Here is a 25,222-nt window from a genome sequence, read left to right on the forward strand (position 1 = left end):
TACCTCCTAAAAAAAAGAAACAGAAATGAAGTTCTGATACATGTTACAACAGGAATGAACCTTGAAAACAAGCTAAGGGAGAGAAGCCAGACACAAAGGCCACATATGAATTCCTCTCTATGAAATGTCCAAGGCAGGCAAATCCAGAGAGAGGAAGTAGAACAGTTGTTCCCTAGGGCTGGGGGATGGGGGAGAAATGAGGAGCGACTGCTAAGGGGTATGAGGCTTCTTTGTGGGGTGGTGGGATAGTCTAAATTGATTGTAGCGATGTTACACAACTCTGAGAAGACAGTAAAACCCATTGTATTGTACACTGTAAGTGGCTGAATTGTATGGAATGAGAATTACATATCAATGTTGTTAAAAATTAAGTCAAAGCAGTAGAGAGGAGGAAAAGGGGGCACAGGGTAGCCAAGGGCTCAGGACTGCCAAGGGAGAGACTCCTGGGGCAAAGAGCAGGGGGTCAAATGCTGTCCAGGGGTTAACTGGGATCAGCTTGGAAGATGGCTTGGGTTTGGCCAGAAGGAAGGTTCTGGCAGCTTCGTGAGACCCCTTGGAGGGGGGTGGCAGGGGGCAGGAGGAAGTGGGAGGGGTGTGTCAATTCTAGAGCACAGACCCCTCTGGAAAAGCGTGGTTGGGAGAAGAGGGGGGAGACGATTCAAGGGTGCCAGGGCCTCACTTTTAAGACTGGAAGCCCCGAGCAGGTCTGCAGGCAGGTGGGAAGCAGCCAGGGCCAGAGGACGCGGAAGGGAGAGGAAGGGAAACGAAACACTTCTTCCCCCATCAGCAAATTCCTTTCGGTCTTGGTGTCCTCCCTACTGCTTTTAAAAGTCCTACCTAGAACCCTGCCCATGACAGGAAAACTAGGTGGCTTTTCCTGAAGGCTTAATTCCGGATTCGAGGACTGAGTGATGTTTGCATCTCCAAGTACGCTGTAAAGACTTAGTTCAGGGCTGCAGTGAGGGACCGTCCCCATAGGTCGGGGGTGGGGGGAAACAGGAGACCGGGCATCGGCTTCCCAGCTCTGCTGAGCACTGCGAAAATGGGTCAGGGTCACCTCTCGCCCACGCCTTGAGCACGTGGCGTGCCCTCATGACCCCGAACTCCTCATCTCCCCTTTAAAATGACGCGGGAGGGCCCAAAGGCCCGCCTGTGACGTCTTTGTTCGAGGGACGTGGGGACGCTTTGGAAGCAGCTGCTGCACTCTGCCTGCCTCCCTTCGTAAATCAGTCTTCTCAAGCGTCCCTGCTTCTGCTCCCACCCTTTGAACTCTCCTCCCTGCCTATTTTTTCTCCTATTAACTAAGTCGCTTTTACGACGACTTTTTACGACTGTCCCCTGACCACTCCTGGCAGCAGCCCACCTGTGGGCATGAGAGCTCCCCGAGCCCTCAGCGAAAGGCAGGTCACCTCTTCTTCAGCAGAGCTGGCGTCAGGGATATCCACGGGAAGCACTGCGCTTCTCAGCTCCCACTTACTCCCAATTTCTCTGTTGCCCTTTTGTTTTTATGAACCCTCCTAGCTAACGTGACCCACGTAAAGAAACTGTGTTTCACACATGTACTATTTTCCAAACGTGTGGGGGTGTCACAATGAATAAAATGCACACTCATTTCAAAATGTTTACAAATATGTAGGTTTTTAACTTTATTACCAAATATTTCATGTCCACACAGAAAAATAAATTAAATATTCATACACCCACCACTCAGTTTGGTCAACCCTTAACACTTTGCCATGTTTGCTCCAGTTTTGTTTAATTATTTTTAATAAATAAAAATGACACAGTTGAATCCCCTGCATACGTCTCCCAGATTCCACTCTCCTCCCCGCCACTCTGACAGAACTTGGTGTTACACCGAGGCAGGGGGATACTTCAGCTATAGATGCAGATACTCTTAAACAATAGGGAAGCAGGTTTGGCTCAACTGATAGAGCGTCCGCCTACCACATGGGAGGTCCAGGGTTCAAACCCAGGGCCTCCTGACCCGTGTGATGAGCTGGGCCACGTGCAGAGCTGATGCGTGTAAGGAGTGCCTTGCCACGCAAGGGTGTCCCCTGCGTAGGGGAGCCCCATGCACAGTGGGTGCGCCCCGTAAGGAGAGCTGCCCAGAGTGAAAGAAAGTGCAGCCTGCCCAGGAATGGCGCCACACACACAGAGAGCTGACACAAGATGAAGACGCAACAAAAAGAAACACAGATTCCGTGCCGCTGACAAGAATACAAGCAGACACAGAACACACAGCGAATGGACACAGAGAGCAGACAAGGGGGGGGAGAGAAATAAATAAATCTTTAAAAATATATATATATAATACAGTCTTGCATGGTTTTTTACGCCGTATTAGGTTTTGTGCAGACCAGGTGACGTAGTGCACTTAGACCCTGTGTCCACTGATGCCACCTAATATGTACCGTACAAGCGTCTGCTGCTCTAGTTATGATTCCTTATCTGCGTTTCCAGACAAAGGTTCTAAACATGTAAGCACTAAACGGTGGGGCTAAGCATTTTCTTGACCATAAAAGGAACCTTTGTGCCCAGGAGGTTAGGAGGCAGTGACACTCGCAGCCCCTGCTCTCCTGGGCTCCTCGCGCAGCCCACTTCCTGCTGCGTCGGGAAATTAGGCAAACCCCTAGGTGCCGGTCACCTGCGGCCATGGCCAACAGCCAGCTGCCTCAGCCTTTATTTCTCCACGCTGCTTCCTCCCGCACTGGCGCCCACCCATAGGGACCCCACCCTGTGCACCCACGGGGACCCCACTGCTTCCCTCAGCAGTCCCTCGAGAAGCGAAAAGGGCGGCTCTAGGGGAGGGGCGCTGAGGCCGGCTGTCCGAGGAGGCAGGGGCCGGGGAGGTGCCTCTGCCCATCTCCCCTTAGCGGCTTCTGTCCCTTCAAATTTCACATACGGGCCTCCGGTCCAGCACCCAGGGCCAGTTGAGCTCATGGACCCCAGAAGGAAATGGCCAGCTGAGAGACGACGACGACGCCTGAAGAAGAAGCGGGACAGACAGAGGCAGCCAGGGGCTGAGAATGGCCAGGTCCTCCCTGCCTCTTCCCCCACGGCCTGTCGCTCAAGATTGCCTGGAAGGTTCCCTCCCGAGGCAGAGGAAACGCAGAGACACGCTCATTTTCTACTTGCATAAAAGGGGTTTGAAAGGAACAGACATAACTAATAATGTCTCCTGATGGCAAGAAGCAGCACAAGGTGCAGAAGGATAGTTTAATCGAAAGATATTTATATTTTAAAAAGACAACTTGGGGAAGCAGACCTGGCCCAGTGGTTAGGGCGTCCGTCTACCACATGGGAGGTCCAAGGTTCAAACCCCGGGCCTCCTTGACCCGTATGGAGCTGGCCCACGCACAGTGCTGATGCGTGCAAGGAGTGCCGTGCCACGCAGGGGTGCCCCCTGTGTAGGGGAGCCCCACGCGCAAGGAGTGCGCCCCGTAAGGAGAGCCACCCAGCATGAAAGAAAGTGCAGCCTGCCCAGGAATGGTGCTGCACACACGGAGAACAGACACAACAAGATGACGCAACAAAAAGAAACACAGATTCCTGTGCCGCTGACAACAACAGAAGCAGACAAAGATGACGCAGCAAACAAAGAGAACAGACAACTGGGGTGGGGGGGAGAAGGGGAGAGAAATAAATAAATAAATAAATCTTAAATTGAAAAAAAAAAAAAAGACAACTTAAAATATCTGAGAAAGGCTGATCAGAATTTACACAAGCATCTGGCAAAGTCACACAGTCTTGGCCAAGGGAGACCCACGAGAGTGAGTGGAACCTGTGTCAAAGGAGGGAAAAAATTAAGGGATTACGTGGCAAGCAACTTTTTTTCTAGATTTTCTTCTCCGAATGGAGGCAGGAATGGGGAAAACGGGGAGCAGGCAGGCTTCCGTGCACCCCAGCGTAAGTATTCGTGTGGTGGCCCTGGTGTGCAGTTATTCCCGTGCTGGGGCCGGCCCCCTCCCCCCCTTTTCACCTCATGGAACCCCAAATTTGAGAAGAGCGATGCAGCCAGCTAAAACGCGTTCCTGCAGCGGAGCGGCCGTGTGACGGGATTCTCGAGCGACACACAGGCAGACGTCTACTGGGCATTTCTAGAAAAGCTCCAACCTCCCTGAAAGAGCCAGCTTCCTCCTTCCCTCCCCTTCTTGTTTCCCTGCCTGGAACGCGGGGTGACCCTGAGGGTGCAGCACCCATCTGCAGCCCCGGCATGCCAGGCGTGAGGAGGAACGCGGCGTCCCAAGAAGGCGGCCTGCTACCCAGCCCTGGCCCCCCACCGCGGGGCTCCGCTGGTAAAACGACGCCCCCTCGGCGACACCCCGGCTCAGTGTGGCCTGTTTGGAGGCAGCCAAACGCAAACCCAGCTGGCAGCACCTCCCCCGGCAGGCACGGCCCAGCCGTCCACCCTGTAACAGAAGGCGCTGACTCGGGGCTTCTATTCTGCTGGACTTGTTTTCTACTGCACCAGGGCTTTTGTCCACAGAAAGGAATTCGTGTGAAGCAGCAGATTTTCCCCTTTTGAGTTCTTTGATTCAACGCTCTAAGCAGTTACAAGGCTGAATGTTTACCAGATGAAGTAAACCAGTCATTCTTTCCCCATTTTACTAGCGCTAAGGAAGCCCGCGAAAGAAAGAGGAGGAATTCCATGCCAGACGATTCTGGGGTGCAGGACTCCCCGATGGAGCCCAGGTCTGCTCGGTCCCGGGCCTCGGGGTCAGGGCTGCCCGCACCGGCTCTGGCCTCTGTGAGGGCCTGAGGGGGGCCTCCTGCTCTGCCTGCTGGCCTCCTGGGGCACCGAGCCCCCCGCGCTCGGCAGGCTGCTTTCCCATGTGAGCTTGGGACCCGCGAAGGCTCACGTGGCTTCTGAGAGCCCCAGGCGCTCCTGCCAACTCCACCGCCCCGTGTCCTGCCTGGCCCAGAAGAGTCCTGCTTCAGGGGTGCATGTGCCCCCCAGAGTGTGCCCGGTGAAGCCCGGGGCACAGCCTCACCAAGCATGCTCCTCCTGGCCAGGGCGCTCTCCGTGGTCACGGGTCTCTCCTCTGCACCCGCCCCGCGCCTCCCGAGGGCCTCCCCACCCTTGTTAGCCCAAGTGAGACTCCAACCAACAGCACCATGAGGGCTCGAAGAGGGGCTCCCCAACGGTCATGCCCACGCGGAGCCGCAGCACAGGACCTCCTCCGGCAAGTGTTTTTGCAGAAGGGACGCGTTCAGGGCCGGCGTCCACCTGCCTGCTGTCCCCAAGGAGGGAGAGGTGGGAAGCGGACAAGGTTCAACTGACAGAACGTCCATCTACGATATGGAGTCCAGGGTTCAAACCCAGGGCCTCCCGGCCCATGTGCTGAGCTGGCCCATGCACAGTGCTGCTGTGCGCAAGGAGTGCCGTGCCACGTGAGGAGAGCCGCCCCACGTGAAAAAAAGCACAGCCTGTCCAGGAATGGACTGCACACACGGATAGCTGACGCAGCAAGATGAAGCAACAAAAAGAAACACAGATTCCCGGTGCCACCGGAAAATGCAGGTGGACGTAGAAGGACAGTGAATGGACACAGAGAGCAGACAGCGGGAGGGAAGGGGAGAGAAATAAATAAATCTTTGGAAAAAAAAAAAAGAGGGAGAGGCGGCCGCAGGTGCAGACGCCAGGAGGCCACGGGGAGACGGAGGCGGCGAATGAGGGACGTGCGGGCGCTCACAGAAGCCGGAGTCTCCCCCGGAGCCTGCCGGGGGTGGGCGGCCCGCGATGTCAGACCCCCAGGGCCCGCCGGGGGGTGGCCCGCCCGCCATGTCAGACCCCCAGCTTCCAGCACCGGGTGCAGTAAGCCGCCCGGCTGGTGGTGCTTTGCCGCAGCAGCCCTAGACACTAAGGCGAACACCCCCATCAGCCCCCCGGCTTGAGGAGGCAGAACTCGGCTGGGCCCTAACCCTCTGGGTGGGCCGCCCAGCGGGCAGCGCAGGGGGGGACGCAGCTGCAGGGTCCAAACAACGAGGCAGCGGCCCCGCCTGCCCAGAGGCTCTCGAGCCCCATTTGAGGACAAGCAGCCCCCGGCCTCCGGTGTCCCGGCTTTGCTGTGCCTTCTCGTCACCCGGGCACCTGGACTCAGGAGCACGACTGACGAGCCCGCATTCACCTGCTCGGCTTGCCCTGGTTAACTGTCTACCTTCCTGGGCCGCGGTGTCTACCTGCGAGATAACAGGGTGAGGATGAATATTCACGAAGGAGCCCTCGACTTTGAATGTCCTGTGACGCCCCGTGTGCCCTCCCACGGGCAGCCTGTGCGCTCCGTCCCCTGGGGCCCATGGCCGCAGTCCTGCTCCCGGGTGGGTGGGCCCTACCTGGCCCTACCTGTCGGGGTGGCGGGTGCAGGGAGCTGGGCCCAGCAGCCCCTGACAGGGTCACTTGCCCTGCTGCCGGCGGGGTGGAGGCTTCTCGGCAGGCCCCTCCCTCTGTGTCCCTGGCTCGGGCTCAGCGGTGGAGACTAATAATTCAGATGGGCCTCCCAGACCGGTTTCTCCCCCGCCAGTCTCCTGAGCGGAAAGGGCTGTGGCCACACAAGGGGCAATTATCGTCTTTATGTTTCTTAAGCGCTCCTGCCACTTCAGTTCAGGCTTGACCGGTCAGAGCCCACCCAGACGTCTTCCGAATACACAGGAACGCAGGCACAGCAGGGAGGACACGCCTCTCACCAGGGGAAAGCCGAGGCCTAGGCTAGCGCTGGCCCGGCCCAGGACCTCCTGAAGGAGAAGGGTTGGCTACTTCGCCTTCTTTACCCCAATCCTGGGGAAATTAGGCGAACACCACACTGTCAGCAGTGAAAACTCCTCCCTCATTCCACCGTGGGCCTCGGAAACGAGGGGCATTCTGAGGTTCTGGCTGTCTCTTGGAACTCTTCCCCTTACAGGACGCAGGTCTGAGTGGATGACGCCTCTTGGCCCTGCCTGAGGAAGCCACACGGTGAAAGAGGAACTCCTCACGGGGGCGTGCAGCGCTCAGACCTGCCACCAGCCCACGACACCGGGAAGGGCCTTCAGACACAGGGACCTGGACGGGGAGGGACCAAGCCCACACCACATGAGGAACGATCAAAGGAACCGAAACGTCCCACCCGAGGGGAGATGGCTCGGGGAGGGTGTCGTATTTGCCTTCCAGCACCTGGAAGGCAGCCGGGCTGCCATGGGGACGTGGGCACGCACCGCCTGCGTGGCCCCCGGGAGTGGAGCAGGAAGCTGAGTGCTTCTCCCAGGCCTGCCTTTCTATCCACACGCTGGTGTGGCCTCCAGGAAGCTGCCGTAGGCAGATCAGCGCAGGCCAGAGGCTCCAGCCTACACTGGAGCAGGAACCAGGGAGGGTGGGCCGGGCTGGCTTCCCCCCCACAACCCAAGACCAGCCAGGCGGCCTCTCCTGGTCACCCCAGAAGCTGCTCGGTCAGAGGGCACCCCCTTGTGTGAACCCAAGGTCGAAACTTCATCCCCCAGAGAAACCCAGGAATTGAAAAGGCCCTCGAGCAATGGTGGGGGCACAATCCAAAGGCCCAGACTACGAGAAGGAGCTCCGACCTAAGAACTCTCCCTTCCACAGCACCCGCCTTCCTTCACAGGGACTACGGGGGTTGGGGAAATATTTTCACTGTTTGAGATTTACTACAAACACATCTGACTTGCACTTAAATAATACCAAAATCGTGGGTTCTTTTATTTTAAAAATGTATCCTAAAGGAAGACGCAGAGAGAGAGAGAAAGGAAAGAATTAAGCCTGCTAACCTTCCACTGAAAACATCCCACATTCGGTGGCAGCATGCCACGATTTCACTAAATAAAGCTGGCCAACTGCGCCCAATAGAAGTTAAAGTCTGTTTTCCCTGCTAACTCTAAGTTCCACGAAGGCAGGAGCCACGTGTGACCTTAACCCAAAGTCTACGCAGTGTCTGGCGTGTAACAGGCACTTGAAAACGTGTTGAATGAATGACACGCGTCTGCGCGTCCCTGACCGCGCCTCACCGCTACTTTGGAAAAGCCGGGGCAGACCAGGGTCCTGTGCAGTGGACACACGCGTGCCCCCTTCTCAGAAAGGCAGGTGGCCCCCGCACCCCGGCTCCCGGCGTCCCGCGCCCACCATCAGCCGCGGCCATAGCAAGACCACCCCGTCACCCCGGACGGACGCCCGTCCTCCAGCGGCTGTGAGGTCGGGGAAGCCGGGCTCCAGCGCGAGCAGCAGAGTGGCCCCCAGGAGAGGACCCTGGGGGCAGCAGTTTCTGAGAGCACGTCGTTCTTCCACGCAAGAGGAGGGCCGTGGGCTGGGGCAGGCGCACCCCCAGGTCTCCGCCGGGCGGCCCTCTCCGCGCCTCCCCACCCCGCCGCCTGCCGCGGCAGCGTGAGGCGCATGGGGCTCCCGTGTCTGCTGACATCTGTCCTTCCCAGCAGACCGTGGTCCTCGGGGTCAGAAATCACGACTTCCTCATCTTCCACAGAGCCCAGCCAACCCGAGACGCTAGACGGGGCTTGTTCCCTGAGCGAGAGAGCCAGCGCCCGCCCCAGACCACCCCAGCTCCAGGAGCAGAGCGCGGCGGGCGGGGTCTCCAAGACAGACAGCGGGTCTGCCCTAAGCCAGGGGGCGGCAAACCAGGGCGCGGGGGCCCGGGCTGGCCCACAGCCTGTTTTCGTGTGGCCTTTGCGCTAACAGTGATTTTCACTCTTTAAAGGGTTGTTTATAAAAATATATATATACACGCAATAGAAACCACACGTGGCCCAAAAGACCTACGGTATTTCCGCGAACACGCTTTGCCAGGCCCTTCCCGGCGGCCCTCCACGAGCAGGTTCAAGGGAATCGATCCACTCGCCACGTAAAACCACTCGGACTTCGTCCGTCCTCAGGGGTGTACGAGACTCTAGCCTTTCAACACGGGAGGAGTAAAAGGCAAAATATCGCCAAGCCTCTGAGGGCCCCGGCCGTGGCCTGAGCCTAGGGCGCCGTTCTGGAAGTCTGCGGAGGGCATTTCTGTCCCCTGAGGAAACCGAGCAGCCGAAATGTCAGAGCCAAGCAGTCCCTCCAGCCGGGAAGGGAAGCGGCTCTTCTCCTCACTGGAAATGCGAAGCAAACAGGATCTTGTTTACAGAAGCGTCTCCTAGGATTACGCGATTCTGCTGCTTTCAAAAGCCCAAGGATCCAGAACCGAGGGCTCAAGGGACCTCGGCTGCTGCCACAGGCCCCACGGCCTCAATCCACAGCCCTGCGCAGGCCCCAGCTGGGAATATATGGAAATCTATTTCCCCACTATGAGACCGCTGTATGCCTTTATAAGTCCCCTAACCATGCTTCTTCTCCTTGTACTTAGCCTACAGTTTTCAGTGTCCCTGTTAAGTGTATTTCTCAGAGACTTAAATCTTTGGATGGTCCCTGTGCCGGCAGAGACCTGACCCCAGCGGCGTTGCGGCCACCTCCTGCTCTCCAGTCCTTTGGGCCTGCGCTGGACAACTGACAAAACAACGATGAGGGACCAGCCCCCAAAGCAAGGACTGTCTTCAACTGCCAGCAAAACGGTTCCTTTCCTCTGCCCCACAATCTCCAAATCCATCCTCAGCCTGCAGCAGAGAGGACCAAAGCAGATTTAACTGTCTTGTGTTAACAGAGTAACCTGTAATATGGATACAATAAAAAATTTTTTTAAATGAAGCACCTAAGGCTCTCGTCCTGACATTATTTTGATAAGCAACCTTCGATTTTGTTATGTCTTCTCTGGTCAGCCCTCAGCTACCTGTCACTCAGAGACACCCACCAGCTAGGGACTAAACACCCGGGGGGTTCTGATTAGGAACACAGAAGCGGCCTTCTGGTGGGGGGCGCGCTGGTGCCCGAAGCCTTCTGAGAAGCTGCCGAGGTAAACGCGTGCTAAGAAAGTGCTCTCCCCCTGCCTCCCTGGCTAATCTGCTTGCCTGGCCCATGGAGAGGCAGGCGAGCAGGGGACAGGAAGAGCCCGCGGCGTGTGGCGACCGGGGACAGGTCCCCTCAGGAGGAGGCCCGCAGCGCGCAGCCCAGCCTCTGCTGCCGCGCCCTCAAGTTTGGGGGGTAAACGGGGTTGGATCTGGGATGGCACTGGGAGGGGTCTCCAAGGGCTGGGAGGGCACGGCCTGAGCCTGGCTCCCCTCAAGCCCACCTCAGGCACTGAAGCAGCAACGAGAGAGGAGAGAGAAGGGCAACCCAGTTCTTCAGAGGGCGCTCTCGGGAAACCGGACCGCAAAACCGGACGGCTTCTTCCTGGGCCTTGTTAAACGTAACACTAGGAAGCTGCTTCCTGGCAGAGGCTGGTGGTGGGTGGTAAACTGAATCCGAATATGGAAGCCTCTCCTGGGTCTTGGTGGAGGGACCCGGAGACCGAGCACTGGGGCCGGGAGGCCAGGTGTGGTAACAGGGAGGCTGACGACGTGGCCCCGGCTTTGAGGTAGAATACCTGGGGACCGCCCGAGGCTTGTCTTGTGAGTTCCTAAGCTTGCTACTTCTGCCCAAGAACCAAGGGGCCTCGAAGCTTCCCTCCTCACCGCAACGTCCCCAACTCCTAGACTTGGGCTTGGCACACAGCAGGCGTTCAACAAATCCTCTTGACTAACCCTGCTGACAAGAGCCAGGGTGAAACCCACCTATTCCTCAGCCCACCCACCTCCCTGATCAGAGACAGCCCCTAATTACACTTTCGGCTACCTCCTCGTTACCTGCTGGCAAGGTACAAGAGCCAGGGCACCCGTCAAGCCTGGGTGCGTGGAGTGTGCAGCAAGCGCAGAGCAGCTGGGGGACCCCAGACCTCACCCCTGCGGACCCCTGACCAGTGGCTCAACCTCCCCAGACCCCGGGCAGCTCGTCTGGGTAAGGGGCTCTCACAAACCCCTTCAGCGCTAGGTTTTGGGAGCTGCGGATTTCAGAAACCAGACTTGCCATACTCCCCCGGAGGGCATTTCAAGGTCACTGCCATCTTACAACCATAGAAGGTACGACTTGGTGGTAAAGTTGATCTGATGACGCGGTGAGTGGGTAAAGGGCAGAGTCGCGTCGGGACCAGCGCTCAGCACTGTGGTTTGGTGGGCCTCAGGGCTGGTGTGAGCTATGGACAGGAGGAGAGAAGGGGGCCTCAGTCCAGTTGGCTACCTGCTACCACCGGTGTGATATGTATCATGACTTTCATCTTCCCAGGGCAGAAGTAGCCTCTGAGAGGCCAGTGACTGGCCGTGGCTACCGCGGTAAGAGGCAAAGCCAGGGTCTGCCCTGACAGCGAAGTCCCTGCTCCTTCCACTGCCCAGGACTGCCTCCTGATTCACAAACCTGCATCAGCCCAGCACCCACGATGAGCCCTGGGACCATCTCACGGCTGCAGCGTGAGTAACAAACACGCTGCAGATGAGTGGAGGGGAAGACGGAAGCCCCCAGCAGGTTCCACAGCGGAGCAGGCCCTCAGGCACTGCCCGGTAAAGTCCCAGCTCTGAGTCCATTTGGTCACACCACTTCTCCCCCCGCCCCCCTCCTGCCCCGGGAGTTCCCCTCTCCAGCTCCTTCCTCAAACAACCCCAACTGTCACGGCAGGAATTTGTCACAGGGCTCAAGACAGACGGGACCAGGGGGAAGTTGAGCCCATCCCATTCGATCAGACTCAGGGAGCACGAGAGTCAAGGGCCAGGCTCTTCATCGAGGGAGAAAGCCAGGAGACACGCTGTCCCAGGGACAGGCCGCGAGCACAGCCACGGCGCACCTGCTCCCCCACTCTGTGGAGAGACCTGCCTCGCCCAGAAGCTGCCCTGACACAGAAGATGCCGGCACCCAGGAAACCACCTTGGCTTCTGAGCCTCTATTCTGAAAACTAGTGGTGGGAGGCACCAGAAGACCCCACGAGCACAGGGTCCTCGCTGTCTGAAGCCCCCCATTTAAAACTTGATTTGACATGGCGTTGAGAAGAACAGGCTCACGTGAAAAGCTGAGGTCCACATCGTGGTCCCACTGCTTCTTAGTGTAGCAGGGAACTGAGCAGGAGGTTGGCTATACCCCAGGAGTGGCTCCAGAGCGCGGTGCTGGAAACAACACTGTGCTCCCAAAAGCCACACACACCGGAACCTGATGTATATATACACAGTGCTGATTTCAGTCTTTCGGGTACTCAGAAAATCACGTCCTTAAGCTAACACATTCCTCTTCATGTAAACCTATTCACGTGGGACCTTTTGGTTAGTTTCAGTAAAGGGACCTTTTGATTAGACTGCATAACCCAGGGTGGATCTGAATCCTTTACCAGAGTCTTACATAAATGGAGAAAAGGGGAGAGGAAGAGCTGCCATTTCACCTGCCAAGTGAGAGAGGGCTCCAGGATTACCTGCAGCCACAGGAAGAGAAACCCCAAGAGGCTGAGAGAGAGGCCAGAGGACTGGAATCAGCTGAGCAGCCCAAAGCTGAAGCAGTAAGGCCCAGAAGGAGAGAGGAGAGAGGAGAGGAGCACGGAGCCATGTGCTCGATGGCCCACAGCTGAGCTGGGGAGAAACGAGCCGGAGGGGCAGGCAGAGGCCGGCGGTCATTGTGCCTTGCCATGTGGCAGGAGTCCAGGATCACCAGCAGCCGACCGTCAGGAGAGAGCATCTCTGATGATGCCCTGATTTGGACATTTTCACGGCCTCAGAACTGTAATCTCTTACCCTAGTAAATTCTCATTACACAATCTAACTCATTTCTGGTATTTTGAATTGGCAGCCTTTAGCAAACTAGAATACACATGCCCACACACAGCCTGCTGGGGTCAGCGGAACCAGCTGCACCACGGGCCACCTCCCCACCTCCCAGTCTTGCCAGATGATGGAGAGTGGGAAGGGGAGAAAAGAGTCCAAGCTTGCTAGGAGAGCGGTGTTCCTGGCAGAACACAAATCCAGTGCAGCAGAAGTGCCGCAGGAATCGCTCATGGGATTGGGAAGAAGGGGAGTCTGGACCCTCCCTCCCTGGACAGATGGTTGCGGAGCTGGGAGCCTGCAGTGTAGGCGCTGGAGTCAACTGGATTGTACAAAGGGTGTCCTTGGGAGAGCCTGATGTGTGCCAGGAGGTCTGAGGGCTCCAGGAATTGGAGGGCGGGACCTGCTCTCACCTGGGGATTTCTGCAGGTGGGAAGGACCCCAGGGCAGGGAGTGACAAGGGAACTCCTCGGTGTGCCTGGGAGAAAAAGCAGTCGGCGTGTGGCTCCAAGGGGGCGAGGGGACCTCAGCAGTCCCACGGCATCATGAAAAGGGGAACGGAGGTCAGAGAAAGGGGATTCCCTGCTGAGGCAGAGCACCAGGCCCCAGAGCATGCAGGCCAGGAGCCACAAGGGACCACCCTGCCCTCACCCTGGCCCAGCCCTGGAGAAGCCAGATGCAGAAGGTGCAGAGGAGAGGCGAAGCGCAGAGGACCAGCCCTTCTCCAAGCCTCTGGAGCGCCCAGCCTGGCCTGCGCTGGACAGGGGAAGAGAAGATTTAAAAGGGACGTCAGGTTCAAAGTTTTTAATAACCGAGACTGCCTGGCAAGCTGTAGCTGTAGGATCCACAGCAGAGGCCATTAGGGGAGAAGAGACTTAACTTAGCCGAGCATAGAAACAGCGATTTGCGGGGGGGGGGGGGGTGTCAGTGAAATTGGGCCTGTTCAGTTAACGGGTTCCCCGAAGATGTGTGACCGTGCAGAGGTCGCTGTGCAGTGTGGCATCAGCCCAGGGGCTGGCTGCACTGCTGGCATCCCACAGCCAGGGGTGGCACAGGCTGCACGGCCCATGGGCAGGTGTCCTCCTGTCTGTGACCCTCAGGGGGGAGAGGTAACCCCCTCCATACCAGGTTGCAGGGAGGCTTAAATGAGCTGAGGAAGCAGACCCCAGCCTGGGGCCAGGCGGGAAGGAGGTGGGCCCCACAGAAAAAAGCCTCCACCTCTTGGGCCTCTCCTTCCCCTTCCAAGTCTTTCCCAGCTCCAGCCTTTTGCTGCTCCCTCCCTGCCTTTCCTCCTCCCATCCTCCCAACCTCAGGTTGCTGGCGGCAAATCCAACCCTTTTCTGAGCACTTTCGGGTCTACGCTGTTTTGTCCCATCTTGCTAATACTTAACTATACATGCTGTTAAATTCCTTATTAACTGAGCGTGTGTTCACTTTGTTTTTCCCCAACTTGATTTCAAGCTCCTGCAGAACAAGGCAGAATAGGGTCTATTTTTCCATTGCAAGAGGTCTTACGAGAGCTTGCACTCAGATGCGAGTGTGAATCTTGTCGCTGTGCACTGACAAATGTGACCTTGGGCAAGTCATTTAACCTCTCTAAGCCTCCGTTTCCTCCTCTGTAAATGGGGGCAATACCAGTACTTTCTTCAGGGAACTGTGACGAAGAGTAAGAAAAACCACTTGGAACGGTGCCTAGCTCTAACTCTTGCTTCTCAACTGTTATCTGCTCTCTTCCCCCCACCCACCCAAAATCTGATTTACTTGGTCCGAGTTGGGGCCCTGGCATTGGTAATTCTTAAAGCTCTCCTGTGCAGCTGCAGTTGAGAACTCTGCTCAAGAGAATGCATGCATGTGGGGAGACAGGGGTGCAGTATCTGAGCCGGTGGGCCCTTTATAACTCCAAAATTTTCAGATCCCCATCAAGAAGCCAAGATACGGCTTTGATGCCAATATACTCAGGTGCCACCTTCTCCTGACAGCCCCTTTGTGCCCTCAGGTGAGATGCCTCTTCCTGTAGGGCCCAGTGTCCAGGGAGCTAATGAAGAAGGCTGGGCCTTGCCCTGTGTCCACCTGGCCCCTCTCCCTCGTTCAGCATTTATTCACAAACCAGCAGAGAGACAGAAAATGGGCAGCTACCTTGATTCAATTTTAAGTTCAGCCTTTGCATGTGACACTACCAGAGAACAATGGCAGTTGCCTACATTTTCCTTTTCTTCTCAAAAAGGGACTAAAGATCTAAATGTGCCACACTGCCAATGCTAAATTTCTCAAAGGAAGATGCACTTCCCTGACTTTCCCATCTTGCTAGAACCACCCCTTTCAGTCCAATTAAAAAGCTGAAGCGTCTGCAATGAAGCTGACTGCCTGAACTGGTTTGAGGGTTTAAAGATAGTATTTGTGCACACAATATGCATTACTTGTGGACTAAAGATATGCAAAGATACTGGACTTTTAAGAAGGCTCCAAAGATAGACCTGATTCGATAAGACTTTAATATCTACTAAATATTACATAGGCTATTTTTTCTAACCATGAGTTTCCTTCAAATTTTCAGTTGGTGGGTCCCACTATGCCAAAGCTATCCTTTTACTTCTTTGCTTTCTTTTTTCAATCTATGACTCTTTCTCTTAAGAAAGAGACCCTGTTAAAAGAAAGTGAAAGGCTGCTTGCACAGGGCCTCTGCCACTGTACACCTCTTAAATCACCCTCACCAAGCAACTCTCTTTCTTTGGGCAGAGTCCTAGTGAAAAAATGGGCATTTTAGTGCTTGGAAAATTAATGGGGATCAGAGCCGATGATGATGATTATGGCATTAAGTCATTAAACCTTTGTGTAAGACCTCACAGAGTACTGCAAAGAGCTTCACAATTACTTACTGTACTGTCATTAAGGCAACCATCACAGGTAAAGCAGCAGCCAAGCCAATTTGCATGTTCTCCCATTAGCTTCTTAACAACATGCCTCATAAAATGATTCCTGTGTGCTACAAAAGGGCCCCAGTAAACTTCCAGGGCTTTCTCTCCAGGCCTCTGGAATAAGCAAGCCTGGCCTCTCGCTGCTGCAGCAGCTCAGGAGCTGGGCGTTCGGCGGGACAGGTGTTGAGCATTTCTGTGGAATGACTCTGTAAATTGCCAGTTCAGAGCGCTCCTATCCCGGGGGTTCAAAACGTCTCTGCAACCCCCTGACGGCCGCAATCTGCCATCGCGCAAAAAAGCCAGCGTCGTAGCCCAATGTGGAGACTGCAGGCTGGAGTTGGGGGCTTTGGAACGAGAGGGTGGAGGGGAAGTTGCGGCGCGCAGGTGGGCACACCTTCCGTCAGTACCAATTCTGAAGGGAGCCTGAAGCCGTAGGCGTCCTCTGGCGCCCGGCCGCGCGGAGGCGGCGTGACTGGGTGCTGTAGGGCTAAAGGCGGCCCTCACCTTCCTTCTTTTTCGCCTCTTTAAGAATGGGAAGGGGCAGCAGGGGGGAATTACCTGAGAGAAAGGCCTACAAGTAGGACAGGACTCAGGCGACCCCAGATCCGGCGCCTCTTCCCTTCGCTCACAGTCCTACGATCTGACACCAGCCCCCGCCGGGGGAGCCCCCGCTGGGAGAGCGCCTGCCGGGTGAGCCCCAGCCAGGTGAGCCTCAGCCAGGTGAGCCTCCGCCGGGTGAGCCTCCGCCGGGTGAGCCCCAGCCAGGTGAGCCTCCGCCGGGTGAGCCTCCGCCGGGTGAGCCTCCGCCGGGTGAGCCCCAGCCAGGTGAGCCTCCGCCGGGTGAGCCTCCGCCGGGTGAGCCTCCGCCGGGTGAGTCCCAGCCAGGTGAGCCTCCGCCGGGTGAGTCCCAGCCAGGTGAGTCCCAGCCAGGTGAGTCCCAGCCAGGTGAGCGCCCGCCGGGTGAGCCCCCGCCAGGTGAGTCCCAGCCAGGTGAGCGCCCGCCAGGTGAGCCCCTCGCCAGCTAAGCGCGCCAGGTGAGCGCCCGCCAGTTGAGTCCCCCGCCGGCTGAGCGCCCCAGGTGAGCGCCCGCCAGGTGAGTCCCAGCCAGGTAAGCCCCCGCCGGGCGCCGCCCGCCCGCCGCGGCGGCTGCGGCGACTCACCTGCGTGAAGTACAGGTTCATCAGCGTGAGCGTGAAGAACTGCAGGCACACGGGGAAGCAGTAGAGCAGCCAGAAGACGAAGGGGCTGAGCGCATTGGCCGCCACGAAGTCCCTGAAGTAGAAGGAGAAGAGGACGGTGCGCAGGGAGGCCCAGAAGAGGCAGAGGAAGAGGAAGACGCTCTGGTAGCTGAGCCGCTTGTGGCGGTAGCGCAGCACCAGCCAGAGCTGCGCGTAGACGAACACGAAGAGCAGCGAGTAGAAGACGGTGTAGACGATGGTGAGGCCGAGCTTCACGTAGGGGGGCACGGCCGGGGTCAGCGTGGGCGGCAGCGAGTCGTTGCGTGGCGGGTCCCACGGCGGGGCCTGCATGGCGGCGCGGGGCCGGGCAGCCTCCCGCCGCCTCGGCCTGCCCGCCGCCCCCCGGGGCTCTGGGCGCCCCGCGCTCCGCCCGCCGCGGGCCTGGGCCGCCGGCGCCGCACTTCCTCCCCGCGCACCACATGACCCGCGGCCGCCGTGCTCCGCGAGGGGCGGTGCCCGCCCGCCGCCCCCGCGCGCCCGGCCGCGCCGCCCCGACCCCCGCGCGCGCCCGCGACCCCCGCGCCCCGCGACCCCCGCCCTGGGCCGCCGGCCGCGGGGGGCGCCGAGCGCGCGTTGTTGCGCTGCCGCTTTGCGGGACTTTATCCTTTTCGTAGGCAAACTCGCTTGGCGGGGCCTTTTTTGTCTTTTTTTTGCCGTGAAAAAGAAAGCCTTCGTGCGGCCCACGGCCCCCTCGGGAACGGCCTGGCGCCCAGCGACGCCCGACACCGGCTTCGGGGTTTGGGGGAGCCCGACGGGGGGCGCGGAAGGGACCCCGCAGCCTCCCTCCCGGCTCGGGGCGGGAGCGCGCTCGCCGGGGAGGCGTGGGGTGCTGCGCCTCTCGCCGAGGGGCGACCCCGGAGGGCATGGCGGGGCCTGGCAGGCCCCCGCATCTGCTGTCCGCGGAGCCGGTGACTCCTCAGGGGCGGAAGGTGGGTCTCGTGGGCCCAGGGCGCCGGCCTGAACCCCCGCGGGTAGGGGGTGCCGTGGGGTGTCCTGGCGGGGCAGGGAGGTCGGCCGCCCTCGGGAAGCATTGAGGGCAGCGGTCAGAAGAGCCCTGGCTCTCCCAGGCTCCCGGGATTTGTAGGGATTTTTCTCCTGCGCAATTAATAGTCAACCTCCTGTCATACTGCGTACTCTTTTTCTTTTTTTTCTCTTTATTTTTTTTTAATGTTATATTTAAAAAATATGAAGTCCCCATATACCCCCCTCACCCCACTCCTCCCACGTCAACAACTTCTTCCATCATCGAGGCGCATCCACTGCACCTGGTGAGTACATTCTGGAGCACCGCTGCACCACATGGACAGTGGTCCACACTCTCCCCCAGTCCACCCAGTGGGCCATGGCAGGACACACAGTGTCCAGCATCTGTCCCTGCAGCACCACCCAGGACAACTCCAAGTCCTGAAAATGCCCCAACATCATATCTCTTATTCCCTCTCCTACCCTCAGCAGCTGCCATGCCCACTTTCTCCACATCAATGCTGCAATTTCTTCCATTACTAATCACAATAGTTCCATAGTAGAATATCGGTAAGTCCACTCTAATCCATACTCTTTTTTCCATCCTGTGGGCCCTGGGATGGTCTCTATCAAGAGGGGCTTAGATTCCACATGGATGATGGATGCAATTCTCCTGTTTGCAGTTGTAGGCACTCTTGGCTCCCTGGTGTGGTGGTTGACCATCCTCACCTCCCTGTTAGCTGGCTGGGGTAAGTCCCACAAACCTGAAGCTTCAAGCCCCACAGAGCCAGAATCCCCGCTGCTTTGCCTCTTCCAGGGCTGCCTTTGGCATCGAGCCCTTCCCTGAATGTTCCTCTGTCCTTTTCCTGTCTCCCTACCACTATTTAAAGATAAAATACAGAACCCCCGGTCTTGCCCCCCTCAGTCCACTCTGCGCAGAGCATATGGAATGACCTTGTAAAAAATAAATTCGGGGAGCAGATTTGGCTTGCCTGATAGAGTGTCCGCCTACCACATGGGAGGTCCAGGGTTCAAACCCAGGACCTCTTGACCCGTGTGGAGCTGGCCCACACGCAGTGCTGATGTGCACAAGGAGTGCCGTGCCACACAGGGGTGTCCCCTGCATAAGGGAGCCCCACGCGCAAGGAGTGCGCCCCGTAAGGAGAGCTGCCCAGTGTGAAAAAAGTGCAGCCTGCCCAGGAATGGTGCCGCACACACAGAGAGCCGATGCAGCAAGATGACGCAACAAAATGACGCAACAGAACAAGACACAGATTCCCGGTGCCGCTGACAAGAATACAAGCCGATACAGAAGAACACACAGCAAATGGACACAGAGAGCAGACAACTGGGGTGGGGGCGGGGGGGGGGGGGGATGGGGAGAGAAATTTAAAAATTAAAAAAGAGATAAAAAATAAAATAAGTCTGACTACGTGACCCCGCAGCCTAAATTCACTGCCCTTGCTCCTCACTGTTCTAAGGAGAGTCCAGACTCCCACCCTAGCTTGACCTCCCTGACTTCATCTCTTACCACTTCCGCTGCAGAAAGAATTCTTTCTTCAACTGGCAGTTCTCAGAGGAACACTCTTTCCACCCCTTCCTCAATAACTGGCCAAACCAGTCATCGGTAAACGCATTCCTTGCTCCGGAATGTTCTTCCCAGGCCACTCCGCCACCCTGGGCTGTGGATAGGGTAGGTGCTTCTCCTGTGTGCTTCCAGAGCACCTTTGCCTAACTGTCAGCTCTCCCCATTTGTTTATAAGTTTCCTTAGGCTAGAAACGGTGACTTGTTTCCAATGTCTCTCTTATGCTTGCCTGGAACATTAAAAAAAAAAAAAAATCTGCCTACATTTTATTATACTGAAATAATAGTTTGTCATTAGAGACCCAAGCTCTGATATTTCTTCTCCACCGTACATGGCTTCCATTCACAAGACTACCTCATGATCCACCTTGACTGCTGGCTCTCCAATCATCACATCTGCATCCTAGACTGGCATCAGGAGGAACAGAGAAAACTGAAAGGCATTCATCCTCTCTTGTCAATGGAATCTTCCCAGAAATACCACACAACACATCCGCTTTCATCTAATTGGCCAGGACTTAGCTACAATAGAGTTTGAGAAATGTTGTCATTTTTCTGTATGGCAAAGTGCACAGCTAAAAGTCAAGGTTCTGTTATTAAGGATTAAGGGAAGAATGGTTTGGGGTAGGGACCTGCAGTCTTTACCACACCCTGGAAGCAGCCAAAAGAATGCCAAGTGGCTACAACAGTTCATTCCTCTGACTTCACAGCATCAAGTGTGCTTCTTACCATTCTGAAATAAATACAAGAAAAATGTTTCCACTTAATATAATACACCATCCCTTGGACAATTGAAAAGTGTGTTTGCTCCTTCCCCCGAAGGGGCCAGACTACAGGAATATCATTTACTGGCTCCAGCTCCAGGTCCGGGATCACAGGGTAACAGGCATTACTCTTTTAATTCTGTCACAATCCCATCCAATACTCTTTATCCAAGTATTAAGGTATCTGTCAGTAATTTGTCTAATACAAAATAGAAGAAAGTAATTGAAAGAAAAAGACAACTAGTTAAAATGGCTATAAATAAATATGTGACACAGCAAGGAAAAAAATGGAAGTCAGAGTTCTTCTGTTCCAGATCACAAGACTGTGGTTGTTAGTGATGACTCCTCTCACTACACACTACACGCTCCCCTTTACCTTTAGCAAGCATCTCAGCTAGTCAGGGGTAACCCAGCCCTTCATTTTGGGGGTTCTGAGCATGCTCATTTTTACCACAGGACATACCAGCACCAAGAGGTACCAGCATGCCTGGATTCTAGCCACTCTCCCTGGTAGAGCCATCATCAGATAGCCGCAATCCCATTTCCCCTCGGTTGTCAGTATGATGACAGCCAACTCTATAATACTCCTTTTTGCGGTGTGACTCAGTGGCTGGCTTGAAGAGCCCGGAATAGCCAGGATCTCAATTTCAGTTCAGGGGAACTATGTTTGAATTCCCTGGTGCAAGAATTCCCTCCTAAGATGCTAAGGCCTCCAAACCAGCAGGGTTCAGAATTAAAGGGAACAGAAACAAAAAATTTGCAAGTGGGTTATTGGGTATATTAATGAGAGATGACACTCCCTTCATTCCTGTACCCGTGTATCCTGACTATAGGAGAAACAGCCCCATATATATCTACCCCAAGTTCCCAGGATAGTACTACCACCTTTCCAGGTGTTGCCTTCCAGTCAACACTATAACTGAATCTACAGTTGGCCCTTCCTACTTTATATAAGGCCACCTGCTTCTGAGGAACAGAAAACATGGTAAGAACCTTGAATCTTATGGAAATTTGCTCACTGTATTTCCATAAGATTCAAGGTTCTTACCATGTTTTCTGTGGTGTAAAAGTGGTGTAAAGTGAATTCCTTGGTCACAACAATATTGTGTGAAATACTGTGATGACAAACAGGACATTTGGGAAGGCCAAGGATGGTTGTGTAGGCATGGTGGGCAAGGAAAGTAAATCCAAGTTCAGAAACATTGTCTGTTGTAGCAAGGACAAGCCATATATCCCCTCCGGGATGAAAGAGGTCCAGCGTATATCATCTGCTTCCAGGTGGGTCTCTCAGACCTCCCTTGAGTTTGGTACCTTCTGGAAGATTCATAGTTGGCATAGGGGAAAGCTGCTACTTAAAATGGACCCCACCAAGACTCTAGCCATGAGGTCCCATTTGGAACTCTTCGTAGGTCAAAGGGAAGCCCCGGATAATTCCAAACAAAGGCCTCACCATTGGCTCCCTGGGAGCTAACAGGTGGGGTAACCAGTCAGATTGGCCAACTGCTAGGGCCCCTCTCCAACAGGAATGGGGAGAATGGGCGGCTTCTTGAGCATCTAGCAGACAGATTCTCCTAGGGACTCACACTATTTGCCAGTCTGCCTCAGAATCCATGGAAAGCTTCAGAAATATTCCCTGGGCCCCCAAACTTCTGTGAACTCCCTTTTAGAAATAGCCTCAGTTTTCAACAACCAAGACCACACCGCCAAGATGGAGAAGGTAAGGACTGGCAAGCATGGGGTCCAGGATAGGCTCACCTTTTAGCTGCTACCATTAAAGGCACCATCACCTCAGGGTTACCCAAATCCAGGCTCCATGTCAGCAGGAACCTGGCCACAAGCTGACTCACCACCCAAACTACCGGGGCCTTTCCCCACAGGAGGACAGAAGGGGCCTGAAGCCACATGTGAACAACTAACCAGGAGGAAACTCAGATGACCCTTGGTGTGGCAGGTAGACTCTTTATTTCTTAATTAACATGGTAATATGGCCTGTGCATGAATTCAAACTTATCTAATTCTGTATCCAAGTTTGCCTAGCTTCTGGAAAGCCAATTGAGTGATGTAGGCTCTATAGGCTTTGAATATTCAGGAAGAATATAGACTGTGTATTCGAACTTACATCCAGACAGAATATGGGCGATAAGTTAATTCAAGCTTACCTGGTATGTAGGCGGTATGGTAATCCAAGCTTAGCTGGTATCCAAACAAACCCCTAAACCCTACTAAAAGACTAACAAAGAGTCTTTTTTGGTGCCAAAGGCTCTCCTGGCCCCACCTCGTGTGTCTCTTGTATAAAAATAACCTAAAGACCCTACTCTGGACTCAGTTTTTTTGGACAGAAGTCTGCCAGGCCCAGCCGGTTGTAATAAATCTTCCTTCTCAGAGAATTTCTGCATCCTAGCCTTCAATACATGATCACTGAATCCTCTCTGCTTCCACTACATTTCCTGGGGGCTCATCCGGCATCACTATGAAGGCCAGAGACAGCAACAGTTGGTTGCCCTTCCTGGACGCCTCTGAGGAAGCCAGGAGGGCCCAGGCAAACCCCAGTCCAGGGTGCCTCTGGACACCTTTAGTCCAGAAAGAGGTTGTGGGCTCTGCCAGAGCCCTCCCAGAAGAAAATGGAAGCACCGAATGGTCTAAGGAAATCCTGAAAATGAAAAAGGAGCTCCATTTTATGGTGGATGTGTGGGAGTACTGTATATTGTATATATGAATTACTGTGATCTAAGACTCTTGTGAAGAGAAGCTCAATAATTAGGAAAAAAGAAAAGAAAAAGGATGTAGAAATTTTTCCAAATCAATATGTACTCTAGATCTAACCTTTAAACTCATCGCTATATTCCATTGTACTAGTAAGGGAACCTGACATTATATTGGGATTCACTTTATGGGAAGTTTTGGATCACAGAGTGGTTCAACAATGGTGGCGGAGGAATACTGGTATGGGAAGTTATTGACAGGCTATATATGGTTGACAGGGAGTTATACAGGGCATATGTCCAGGGTGCATGGTAATGTTTAGATATACTCATAGTGGAAACAATTAAAAACAACAGCTGGGGGGGTACTGGGTTCCTGGCCGGGGGGGCTCTGTTGTGGTCCCTAGGGGAGCAGCAGCAGTCCCCCAGGTGCAACAGTAAGAACCAGGAAGGAATGAGGGTCCAACAGTGGGCTCCTGATACTAATGACTATGCTTATGAGCCTATATGCCTGCAATAAGAACAAGGCCTAGAGCAGCATTGTGCCTGGGAGTTTCCTCCTGACAGCCTTCATGTTACTCAAATGTGGCCAGTCTCGAAGCCAAACTCAGCATGTAGATGCAGTGCATTCCCCCCCAGCGTGGGACATGACACCCGGGGATGAGCCTCCCTGGCACCGAGGGATCACTACCAAATACCAGCTGAAGATGCAACTAGAAAATGATCTTGAATTAAAGGTTCAATGCGCATCAGCAGAATATCCCTGTCTACATATAATAACATGACTTTAAAATGCTGTTTGACCTAATGTAAGGGGGAAATGGAAAGGAGAAATGAGTTTATATGGCTACAAGTCTCTAAAAAAGAGTCTGGAGGTTGTCAGAAGGATTGCCCTTATGCACAACTGAGCAGAGTCTAAGAGACAGATAAAGTAGATACAACCCCAGGTATTGGTTCTTTTGAGGGATAAAGAGACCCACGTGTTCTATGGTCATGGCAGATGGGGTTCACTGCAATGCCAATTGGCCCTTCTTTGGAGCTGGTGTTTCTGTGTGATGGAACTGGACTCAGATGGGATCTCTTTTCACAAGACTTTCATGCTACTTTACTGGAATTGTAGTTGGTAATGGGGTTTAAGATATATTTAGGGGATTTGAATCTCTGGACTGACAATATGATAGCCAGGCCCTGAGCCTCAACAGACTTCAGCTCCTGCACTCTGATTTATTGGACTTACCCCACTCAGCTAACATGGAGTTGAAGAAGGTCAACCACCACACCATGGAGCCTAGAGTACCTAGAACTGAAAGCAGGAGGATTGCATCCTGTATCCATGTGGAATCTAAGCCCCCACTTGACATAGATGTGCAATGGACACAACCAATCCAATGTCCACAGAGAAAATGTGGCATTGGTGTGGGAAGGGTGGCCATGGTGGCTGCTGGGTGCGGGGAATGGGAGGAAGAGATGAGATGTGGAGGCATTTTCGGGACTTGGAGTTGTCCTGGGTGATATTTCACGGACAACTACGGGACATTGTAGATCCCCCCAGGGCCCACTGGATGGAACGTGGGAGAGTGTGGGCTATGATGTGGACCATTGACTATGGGGTGCAGCGATGCCCAGAGATGTACTTACCAGGTGCAATGGATGTGTCATGATGGGAGAGAGTGTTGCTGTGGGGGGAGTGGGGGGTGGGGGCGGTGGGGTTGAATGGGACCTCATATTTTTTTAATGTAATTTTTTTTTAATGAATTTTAAAAATTTAAAAAAAAATAAAGATTTACAACCTTAATACCCAAAAAAAAAAAAAAAAGAAAGAAAAAGGAGCTCCACATGCCAGATGGGTAAGACCCCTGGGGGCACAATGTAAGAAAAGCCTAACTGTGAATGCTAGAAAGGGGGCCTGATCAACTCCTAAGAGGACTCTAGTACCACCAAAAGTTCGGGGCAAAGCTGTCTTCTCCAGGTCTGAAAAGGAAAAAAAAAAAAGCCTGACATTTGGTTTTAGCCGACGGCAGATTGGCATTTGGTTTGCCTTCACTAAGATAGTGAAGGTTTGGTTACAGTGGGAGAGACATTGATGAGTTTAAGTTCAGCTCCCTTGCTTCCTTTAAAAAAAAAAAAAAAGGCCTGCTGCCTCCTGTGCCTTTATTTTGGTCTCTCTCCCTCTCTCCCTCTCTCCCTTACTCTCTCTCTCCCTCTCCCCCCCCCCCCCCCCATAGGAAATGAGGCATCAGTATCCCAGTGCTTTCCACTGGGATGCATCCTGAAGAATTGGTCTAAATTTGAAAGATCTTGGTTACAGGAAAATGAATTGTTTTTTTGTGATAAAGCTTTGTCTGAATATGAATTGAGTGAT

General features: G+C 54.7%; 1 protein-coding gene across 1 annotated transcript in view; it reads right to left on the bottom strand.

The window, feature by feature from the left end:
* GPR137B (G protein-coupled receptor 137B) overlaps nt 1-17,202 on the bottom strand; it is a 77,035-nt gene extending 59,833 nt beyond the window's left edge. Inside the window, exon 1 of the mRNA XM_058309500.2 lies at nt 16,769-17,202. Coding sequence (XP_058165483.1) covers nt 16,769-17,137 — 369 coding nt within the window. The 5' untranslated portion in view covers nt 17,138-17,202. The remainder of the gene's footprint in view (nt 1-16,768) is intronic.
* Between the last annotated feature and the right edge of the window lie 8,020 nt (nt 17,203-25,222).

This window comes from Dasypus novemcinctus, chromosome 13 (genome assembly GCF_030445035.2).
Source record: "Dasypus novemcinctus isolate mDasNov1 chromosome 13, mDasNov1.1.hap2, whole genome shotgun sequence".
Taxonomy (NCBI): domain Eukaryota; kingdom Metazoa; phylum Chordata; class Mammalia; order Cingulata; family Dasypodidae; genus Dasypus; species Dasypus novemcinctus.